Source organism: Labrus bergylta, chromosome 10 (genome assembly GCF_963930695.1).
Source record: "Labrus bergylta chromosome 10, fLabBer1.1, whole genome shotgun sequence".
NCBI classification, from domain to species: Eukaryota; Metazoa; Chordata; class Actinopteri; order Labriformes; family Labridae; genus Labrus; species Labrus bergylta.
In genome coordinates, this window is record NC_089204.1 from 4,442,981 (window position 1) to 4,453,626 (window position 10,646).

Sequence of the window (10,646 nt, forward strand, 5' to 3'; positions counted from 1 at the left end):
GGACTGTGCACAAAACGAACAGAATTAAAAAGAATAGAAATGGATTTTGCAAGGAAAAACCTAACAGGAGGGTATGTGCAAACATGATAGACAGATAAGGAGCGAGAGGAGAGGCTTAAAAAAAGAGACAGGAAGAGTCCAGTCAAGTGGCTGCTGGCTGCTGGCTGCATTCACACAGCAGCTCTTATCAGATAGAGGCAGACGCAGAGTCAGACAGGGTGAGACAGACAGGCACACACACACACATACAGTATATATTGCTCAGTGTACATGTCATAGAGGACAGTTATAGAAAGAAGAGACAGCCACATATCACATGAGGAATGTGCTGCTCTCCACACAGTGCTCTGCTTTTTTTTGAGCTTGTGATGATCACTCATCACCGCAGCTCCACCACCACGGCACAGGAAGTGAGAAGGATCCTGAAACATCAAAAAAAAGAATCCAAGCTAAGTCTGGGGGTAGGAGAGAGGACAGACATTAACAGGTGCTGCTAGAGAGGCAGCAGAAAGAGCACAGAGAGAGAGAGAGAGAGAAAGGGGAAGGAGAAGGGGGGGGAGCACAGAGGGGAGGTGTAGGAGGAGACTTGCTTCAGAGGGAAAAGGAGCCGGAGTGCAATTCCAAAACAGCTGTCCGGCAGACGTCCCATTCGACAGGAGTGCAGCCCCGAGGCAGAGACAGGAGGCAGGGCAGTGTCAACATGCCACAGGAGCAGCTCAGCAGCCACTGAACGCGCACACACAGATACACACACTCGCCGACCTGAGGCTGCAGTGATCAGGAGAACACCAGCACAGTATACCTGCACAGGATCAGGGTCTTCTCATTGGAATATCTGAGGTGAGTGGTAGCCGGATTATTCTGTATTTCACCCTCTAATGCTGCAGTTTGCTGCCACTGAAGGGGGTTTTCTGAAAACCTGCAGCAGAACCGAATTGCTTAGTAACAGTTAAATGTGCGTGGTGTTGAAGCCAGCAGACGTGAGACACAAGAGCTGAACTGTTAGGGGGGGCAACATGATATCCTCCCAGCTTTCCAAAAGAGACGTTTTCAGCATTTTCCTCTAAAATGCAGTGCTGGCTTCGCTTTTATCTCCTGAGGGGATGTTTTTACCGGTAAACTGAGAGGAAAGGACTTTGTCTTTTTTACGCCTGGTATATGTTGACATTCCCTTCATGCTTCATATGCTTCGACTCGGCTTCCTGCTCATCTGTGCCAAGGATAACTCTGGCAAGTGCCGGCCATGCTTGTGGGTGGCACGAGGGGAGCGAGAGCGAAAGACAGAGCAAAATACTCCACCCTGCCATTCACCACCGGGCCCCCGAAAGAGAAGCCTTTGCCTATAATTGAGGTTTTTTTTTTTATGTAACAAACAGCTCAGTCTATTCTGTAAAAGGCTGCCATTACCCTCTGTGGTATGTGCTTTTTATAACAGCCCCAAAAGAGAGGGTCTTTCTGCTATGCAAAGGCGTGTCAGAAGTCAAGGCCACGGTTAGATGTTTGAAAAAGTGTTTGGAAACTTCCACACGGTTGCTTTGAAGATTCAGAGGGAGGACTACAAGGTGCAGGAGGCTGCCCTGACCACATCAACCACGGGAGTGAAGCATGCCATTTTTCTACAGCACCGATGTGAAATGTCCGTGCTGTAATGCCGTCACTCGAGGAATATTTAGGTGATGCACGGCTTCTATTTTAAAGGAGTCAGATACAGGTCATATTTTGGACAGCTGCTCTCCTCTTGGTCGTCCCTTTGGCATCATCAAACTGTAGCGTATATTTAGGCTACAGTAGAGTCACTCAGCCTCTCAGAGTATACTGACCCAGTTCTATCACACGTGACTTTTAGGAGTCCAGAAATACCCAGACTAATCACGAGCTGTTAGTTTAATTAGCAGATACCAACCCCACATTTATCTGCCCCCCGAGAGGCGGAAAAACTACACATGTTCTGAAGTAGAAAGACAGCTCATAGGGTAAAAAAAAAAAAAGAGGCTGGTAAAGGAAGAGGTACTGTATTTGATTTTTTAAATCTAAATCTAACTAATCATCACGCAGTTGTTGAGGGAAAACAAAAAACCCAATATCCCAAGAAAATATGAAATAACCTTTACTGCCATGTGTAAACCAGTTAGATGGTTAATGTCTCGCTGTTCTGAATCGGCTTCAACACCAACTGGCTGGTTGACTTGTTTGCTTTCACATTCACGAGACGCCTCTTCTTTACACAAATACTTGATGGAAACACCAAGACATCATCTGTTGTTCTTGTTATGCTTCTTCCATTTAGATTAAAGCTGTTCTTGATGTTTTGAAGGAAATGATGCAAAGTAACAATAATGAATTCCCATTAAAAAAAAACATTTAAGCTAAAATTACATCCTGCTCTGAAAATGAAAGCAGAGAAAGTGATGACATTTGTTGTTGGAGGGAAATAGTTTTTGAAGTGGGGTTTGTTTGGAGTGCTTGTCCAAGGTGAGTGAAGTACCAGAGGTGTGCACAGTTTATCAAAAGATTAACTTTGTTAACGCTAAATCAGAAACAAAGACATTCAATTCAATAGCAGTTAAACAGGAAGTCAACATTAATGTTAACCTTAACCAGTGTGTGTAAGAGTGACTGTGTTAACTTTCAGCCGAATGCTTCTGTGGATGTCGTAGTTAAAGACATGCTGATTGATATTTTTTGACATGGTCACTTGTTAAACCATAACACCGGTACTATCAAAATATAACAAAAACATCACCTTTAGGTCAATATATTTGAGCTCTGAAGAGTCCATGATGATTAAGAAAACTCAGAGTTGCTCTCTGATGACAAAGCAAAGTGATGAGATGAGAAGTGACTTATATATATATGGACTGACCGGCTTCTCCTCTGTCTAAAACGCTTACTATAGAAAAGTACGTCATTCATCTCCTTGTCCATGTCTTTAAATGTCAAGTAATCGTATTGCAAACGTATGTAATCCAAAAGGCACTGACACCTTTAAACTCATAGACTTATTTGGAGTAAAGAAGTTTTTGTACAGTGTTACTTGCAACTTCTGCAGCCGCCCCAATCAAACTTTCATCACCAGTGGATGAGGCAAAGCTCCATTTTTAAAAGAGGCTGGAGAGCCTCCAGATCCCTTCATGCCCAGACAGATATCTGCTGCTGACCCAATGACACAATGGCTTTATCCAGTAGCTCTCATCATGCCTGCTCAGGGAAGATATCTGGAGAGGGTGGTGCCATCAGATCCCCTCTTACCCTGTGGTGTAAAAAAAACAACCTGGAAGCATGTTCTGTGGAGTTGACGCCAACAAGGACTGAGGTATCAACACATGCCTCACTAGGTCTTCTGGACCGGATCCAAAAGAAAGGTGCAAATCTGGCCTTGGCTTTGATATGTCCCAGAATACACCAGCTCAGATATTCACAGCTTGCTGAGACTCAGATGTCGGCAGGCCACAAGGCTCTTGTAATTGATTAATTTCTTCTTGTGCCAACACAAGCTTAACTCACATTGCAATGACTCTTGAGATTCTCTACAAGATTCAGCACTAATTCACCAGAGCTCTCATTAAATGAAGCAGCAGATCCCTCAGAGACCAACATGATGATATTGTTTTTCTCGTACTTTGTTGTTGCACTCTGGAATTCCACTCATGTTTGCCATTTAAGCTTAACTGAGCCACCAGCAGGAAGGCTGACGTGAAGGTCAAACCTCCAGGCTTTCACCAAAACATCTGACTTCTCGCGGGCCACAAGTGTTGACCTTGGGTGGGATGCACAGCAGTTGTTCCCCCTGTGAGCTGCAAGAATAAGGCTCCTCTTCTGCCTGTAGTTCTGTCTATACTAATGACCTCAACCATCTTTTATAATGCACAACCTTTGCGTTTTTGTTCATCCCACAGGAGAGCAGAGACTCCACACTGACAGGCAGACATTATAATTTCATCAGGGCTGACAATAATCAATAACGACCTTGGATTGGGAGATTTCCCACCAGAATTGCAGCAGTGACCTTGATTATTTGACATAGTCATTAAGGTGTTAAGGTGTTTCAGGCTTCAGACTTCAGAGCTATGACAATCTAGGTAAGATTTTTTAATCAGTGTTGTATTTGCACGGCTTTGCAGTCAAGGTAGCTTTAATGAGAATAGTACAATATCCAGATTAACCTCTAAAGGTGAGCAATCCCGCTATCTCAGTTATCTAAGCCTCGTCTGGTTAGATGTCAAATAGAAGTTGCACATTTTAAGAGCTTTGGTCGTGCACTGAACATTAACGTTAATGTTGTCTCAACTGTGTTCAGTTTAGGCACCAAAATCAAACAGCATGATGGTGGTTTATGTTAAATACGTACAAATTTACGTCTGCTTGCAACTGAATTTACTTGTTTTACAGTACAGCACCATATCTGATGCACTTGACATATTCACTATAAGTTAATAACCTACAGTATGTAAATAGAAGAAAATTTGACATTTATAATTTGTCTTAAATGGGAATCAAGCTTCAGTGCACCTCAGCAGACTTTCACACTCACTATGTTCACAGTTAACTCAAGCTAGTCGCTTATAACTGGATCTAACCATTAGTAGGACTACTGTAAGTGTTCTAGTTTACAGTACAAGCACAGGGGGAGAATCTATTTATTGATGGGTGTATGTCTGACTCTAGGTGGCGATATGCCCGCCTTTCAGCTAGCAACTGCTGGACCTTCCTTTGGTTGACTTATTACGTCCATTATAATCCTCAGTTGTCAAAACATAAACTGTGTCTCCTTGTCAATCCAAAATTGCTTAGTTCTCGCTCCAGCACTCGCCATGTCGATACCTTCATTGGGTTTTCTTCCCGCTTAAAGTTGCTGCATAATATTCAACACAGCCGAGTATGGTTTCAAGGTTCTTTAATGCTGTTAGACTTCTGTTAGCATAACATTGTGTTGTGTCGGCTTTCATAGCCTCATTTTCTTCCTTGTTTTTTCGACACATATTTCTGTTTTTAGTCAGTCTAACTCATTAAATCGACTTCCCTAACATTGTGTGAACATACTGAGTAACACGCCTGACATTATTCGGCAAAGCAAGTGTCTAAAAAGACACACAAGTGGTTCTTAGCTCCTGATAACTTGAAGTGAAAGGTAGTGAACTGCTCCCTTATTTGACCAGTTGGAAGAGAGAGAGGGATGGTTTTGTGATGCCAAAGAAGAGCAAAGGGTCCACAAGGACCAAGCAGATGTTTTTATTTCATCAGGGGGAACCCATCATCAACAGGAATGTTTGATCGGAAGTGTTTCAGCCAGAAGTGCAGGGGCGACCTTCGATTCTTGAGAAATATCACAAATGTTAATACGGAAGTAAAAACATGCACAGTAAGCCCACAGGAAGAAGCTTTTGGCTTGTTGGTGCATTTCTTTCTCTCTCTCTCTCTCTCTCTCTCTCTCTCTATCCAAAACCCCAATCTCCCTCTGCAGCGAGCATCAGCTGTCAAGGTCAGACAGGACTGAGGAGCAGAGAGAAAGAAGTGGGAGGGAGAAAAAAGGTTGAGCTAAACAAGTGAAGGATTTGATGCTAACCCCCTCCCGTTCATCAAACACTGCAGCACTTCTCCCTCTTCCTCCTCCTCCTCACTTCCCTTTCTCTCCCTCTCTATTAGCAAACAGTCACGCTCTCCTCTGCACACATGGCCTGCATTCAAAACTGCTATCTCTCACCTCGTGCTTACACTGACACTCGCATCAACACTCGAATACACAAGGACCAACCCTGAGAGAGCGGCGATGCCATTCAGCACAGTCACACATGTTCTGCATCCCTCGGTGTTTGGCATCTCTATGTATAGCAGCATAGCGCTTGCAGGGTGACAGGTTTATTTGTGTTGTAATGACAGCTCCTAAATTTCAACTTGTAGTTACTTTACTGCATAATATATCAGCCTTTAAAAACAGGGAAAAAGGCAAAAAAAGATCGTTTGATAGTCTTTGTTTGCCATGATTAAAAAATGCTAAAACTCAAAAATAAGCAAGCAGATTTGTCTGTTTTTAGGTCAAAAATATTGCATTACATTATTAGCCAAATTCACCTGACAAGTCAAGGTAAACATCTTTTTTCAAGATTACAAGTAGAAAAATAAGGCCTGAATTAATTCAGATTTTGCCAAACATTTGCCTTAAGTGATTCATGTTGTCTTTGGATTCTGCCTGAGAGAAGGAGTCCATTGAATTATAATTTGATTGATGTAATCAAACATACTGCTGTGAAAATATAGGAGAAGGTTGTTCCAGCAGCAAGATGTCCGTTACTTCGTCTGACACCTACCTGACATAGCAATGATTTCATCCACTGAAATAAACTAAATAGAAAGAAGAAATCTGGCCTGCTTCGCTTTTGAAGCTCTTATAGAGGCGTCACTATTAGCTTCAGTCTGTTTTTATAACCTGGTAAAACTTCTCCCAGGAGCTTTAAGATCAGTAAGAAACTTGCCCCGACTGAAAAGTGCTCGGTAAGAAGAAGCCTGCGGTGACTCTCATGAGGCTTTTCATCAAACAGGTTGGCAACACAAGAGAGTCCATGTTGAAAATGGATGTCAGTGAATGCTTTCCAGCCTGCTGTTAGGATTCAAATCTGCAGCGTGTGTCTCTGTGTCTCCTCACTAATGTGCCTGCTGAATAAACATAGCCGACTTTAAGTGCCTCTGATAAGGTCCGATGCCGTGTGTCTCTGTGGGGTCGGTCGCAGCAGGAATGTGGATGTTTTCTCAGTGAAACCTTCTCTTTTGGACTTGACCGCACAGGCTCTTTCTGTGCAGCGGTGCTCTCTGTCAGACGGTCACCGCTGACGGACCTCGCATAAGTAAATATGTCTATAAATGGGCAAGCTCTCTCCTCACTGGTGCTCTCTCCCACCTACCCACACACACACGCACACACACACGCACGCACACACACACACACACACACACACACACACACACACACACACACACACACACACACACACACACACACACACACACACACACAGAAAAACGCACTGTCACTCCCTTCCTCCATCAAGGGTTTTTTTTCCTTTCTCCTTGATTTCTAACCGTCCTCTCCTTATTTATTCCGAGATCATCCTGCATGTAGCTGGCTGCCAACTTGATGACATTCATTTAGGTTTGAATGCGAACGCCTCATCCAATCAGGCACCTCCAATCTCATCTTCATTACTTTCAACTAACCCAGCTGGAATCTCTGCACTTTGAAACTTGGGAGTCCAGTCTCTTCGCACTGAAGCCAAATCAATCCTCAATCTGCATCACCTTCTTTCTTAAATCCCTCTCGCTCGGGTAATCCCTCGGCATAATCCCCCCCGCCAACCCCCCCTTTTCGCCCCTCTTTCTCCTCTCTCTATCTCTCGTGCGTGTCTGAGCAGTAGCTCGTTCCCTAAAACAGGCCGCCCTGCTCTGATCCAACCAAAGTCCTGCTTTGCATCTCTGCTCCCAATCTGCGTTCCAGCTGTTCCACATTAGCACATCTACAGTCTTGGGGGCCAAAGGAGGCTCATGTGTGGAATTGTGAATAGAGCAGCAAAAAAGCCTTCGACCCAGGCCGCGGCCTCTTCTGCTCTGGCTTCTACGCTCGCCAGATGCAAGGACCGGATATATATATTTTTTGCAGGATTCAGAGTTTATTTGTGGGACTTGTATTAGTGATCGGATTTGTTTTTCTAGAGGGCAGGATTGGAGTTTTGGATCAGAAGTGGTGGCACAAAGTAACCTTGAGGATAGGGATGCAATGATATCTCACAAAATGATTTAAAGTCGATACCAGTATGGACAATTCAAATCCATTAGACATAAATATATTGTAATACTCGTTTTTTTTAAAACCAGTATTTAAAATGAGTTTTGTTTGGGAGTGTGGATGCATGCTGAGCAGAAAAGACGAACAACACAAATAGTACAACCAACATGATGTAGCACATAAAACGGCAAAGCTCAAGACAGCATAAAAAGTTAATTATATACACTGGGAAGCAAATTTGAAACCCCTAAACCCAAAGCTAAGCTCACAGAAACCAGGGAGAGCCAGAAGGATTATTACATGCTGTAGTGTTTGAAGTATTTGGGCTGACAGTTAACACGTCTAAAAATAAAAACTTAAATTAGGAGGAAAAACTTCAATGTCTTTTAGAAGATTTCTTCGCTTCTGTGCGTGAAACACAGTTTTAAACAAATATTTCTTAGTGTAAAATGTTTTCAGTGTCACTTTTTATAGATTTTTTTAAATGTTATTTGTATATCAGTAACTATAGAACCTATATAGGTGAAAGAATGACTTGAATTTATTTTATTGTCAATTTAAATGTAATGTGTATAATCGCTTTTGGTAAATTGTCATCTCATGTATTTTTAAAAATCAGTAAAACTTCCTGATAAAATCCTGTTGTGAGCCCAGTATCCAGACATTTCCTGTTGTGAGTTGAGTGTATTGTTACATTCCTACTCAGGGAAATTTGTCAGCGCAGGGTTCATGTTTTAAAAATATGCTGACACGTTCTTTGTTTGTGTTTCATTTCAGGACAGAAGCCATTCGAGGTCTTGGATTCTAATTTCCTGATCGATGCTGAGATTATTTTTGGAGTCCTGACAGACCGGCTGAGAATGTAACTGGAGCCCCTCCTCAGGGGAACTGTAACATCCAGAGCTTTTACAGCATTTCTGACTTTTTCGTCACCCCACATCTGAGCTCTTCCTCTCCAGCTGCAGCCATGCCAGCAAAAGCGCCCATTTACCTGAAACCAACCAATAACAAGAAGGGGAAGAAATGTCGCCTGAGAGATATTTTGTCCCCGGACATGATCAGTCCGCCGCTCGGGGACTTCCGCCACACCATCCACATTGGGAAGGGCGGGGAGAGAGATGCCTTTGGAGATATGTCCTTTCTGCAGGGGAAGTATGAACTCTTACCAGGAAAGGGAGACGTCCACCCTCAGTACGGTGTCCAAAGTGAGTTTATGAGAGCTAACAGCACTGGAGATGCTTCTTTTGCAGAGACCCCTTCTCCAGTTCTCAAAAACGCCATCTCCCTTCCAACTATTGGAGGCTGCCAGGCGCTTACTCTTCCCATGATCTCCTCCACTGTGTTCTCACTGCCCCCTGAGCCCCTGGAGGACATCATCAGGCCTACAGCACCCATGAAACCCGGCAGCACAGAGGAGGTAGAGATCCTGCAGATGGAAGCTCTTTTGCGCTCCATGGACGTCTTCGGCAGCGAGCCTTCCTCTCCCGCCCCGGAGATCCAGTCTAAGCCTGATGTCCTCCTGGACCTGCTGGAGAACAGGGAGTCCACCTCCAAAGCAGTCGCCAAAGCAAACAAAATAAACAAGAGCGAAAAGAGGTTTGACAAGCCCACATCCTACTACATCAACAATCACAGCAACGGCTCCTTCAAAGCTAACGGCAGCCTGACCAGCGACACGAGCAGCGACAGCTTCGACAGCCTGAACGGCAAAGATTTCCCCAACAAAGTCTACAGCAACAACGGAAACTGCAATGGTTATGGACACTTTAACAATGACATTACCGAGGGATTCAAGCAGGGGCTCTCAAAGTACAATGGAGAGTGGGTGGACAGGGACAGTGGGGTGGAGGAGGGCCGCATCTGTGATTATGAGTTTGAGTTTTCCAAAGAGAAGAGCACGTCACAGGATTCCCTCGCCCAGGTCACAGGGTCGTTCCTTTCCCTTGAACTCGATCTGGGCCCGTCCATCCTGGATGAGGTGCTCAACATAATGGATAAACCCGCAGCAAAGAGCAGGCCTTGAGCTGCAGCGAGAGCCAGGGAAGGAGAAAGGGAATTGTTAAACTAAAGCCATGAGTGGAGAGAGACTCAAAAAGCAATCAAAATGGTGTCTGGATATATCACTGAGATGAAGATGAGCTGCAATAGACAGAGCTGCTTATGTTTTTTACTGTCCAAACATGTAACGATACAAGCTTCTATGGAGTGTTCATTCTTCTCTTTTCGCCGCATGTTTAAGATGCATGAACTCTTGAGTTACAGCTTAAACACAGCCATCGTGCCTTTGACTGTAGAAATGATAGATTGGTGTTCTGATGTTGACTTCCACGCTATATTCACGATATGTTTGAGGTCCTTTGCTTCTTCTTTTTTTTTTTTACACCGTCTTGAACATTTTGTGACTATAAGTGTGTTTAACAAATCTTTATTTTGTTTGTCACATCATTCATTTGCCAACAAGAGAACACTATGCATATTTGTGTTTTTAAGAATTGCAACACAAATAAATTAATTTTTGTCCTATTCTGGCAAATGTCTTGAAGAACGTTTGTGTATGTACCAGACGGAGGAGTTATGCCTCCCGTACACTAGAAGACTTTGAAAAAGATTAACGTCTGACACGACACCCTCTCACATCTTAGGACTTTGTGTCAACAACTCACATAGTTTTTAGATTTAGATTTTGCAAAGACTCTGGATCTGCAAGAGCAACACTGCAACTTGATTCCTTTTGCTAATACTTCACATCATGCACATGGAGGAAATGTACAACTTGGACTCAAATTGAAAAGGAGGAGAAGCTGGTGGAGTTGTGGAGAGAGCAAGAATGCCTCTTTGTTCTCCCCTTTGTACCACAAGAAGATGATCAAAC

The 10,646-nt window shown here is 43.5% G+C and overlaps 1 protein-coding gene across 1 annotated transcript; it reads left to right on the forward strand.

Moving 5' to 3' along the window:
- The first annotated feature begins 209 nt into the window (after positions 1-209).
- On the forward strand, positions 210-10,307 carry cdc42ep3 (CDC42 effector protein (Rho GTPase binding) 3). Its single transcript, XM_065959708.1, has 2 exons — positions 210-840; positions 8,552-10,307. Exon 2 carries the CDS (start codon positions 8,742-8,744, stop codon positions 9,795-9,797), a length of 1,056 nt encoding a protein of 351 aa, XP_065815780.1. The 5' UTR covers positions 210-840; positions 8,552-8,741; the 3' UTR covers positions 9,798-10,307.
- Positions 10,308-10,646: the final 339 nt, after the last annotated feature.

Excerpts from the sequence above, each read along its gene's own strand:
- cdc42ep3 (XM_065959708.1), top strand. The coding sequence starts at position 8,742 with ATGCCAGCAAAAGCGCCCATTTACCTGAAACCAACCAATAACAAGAAG.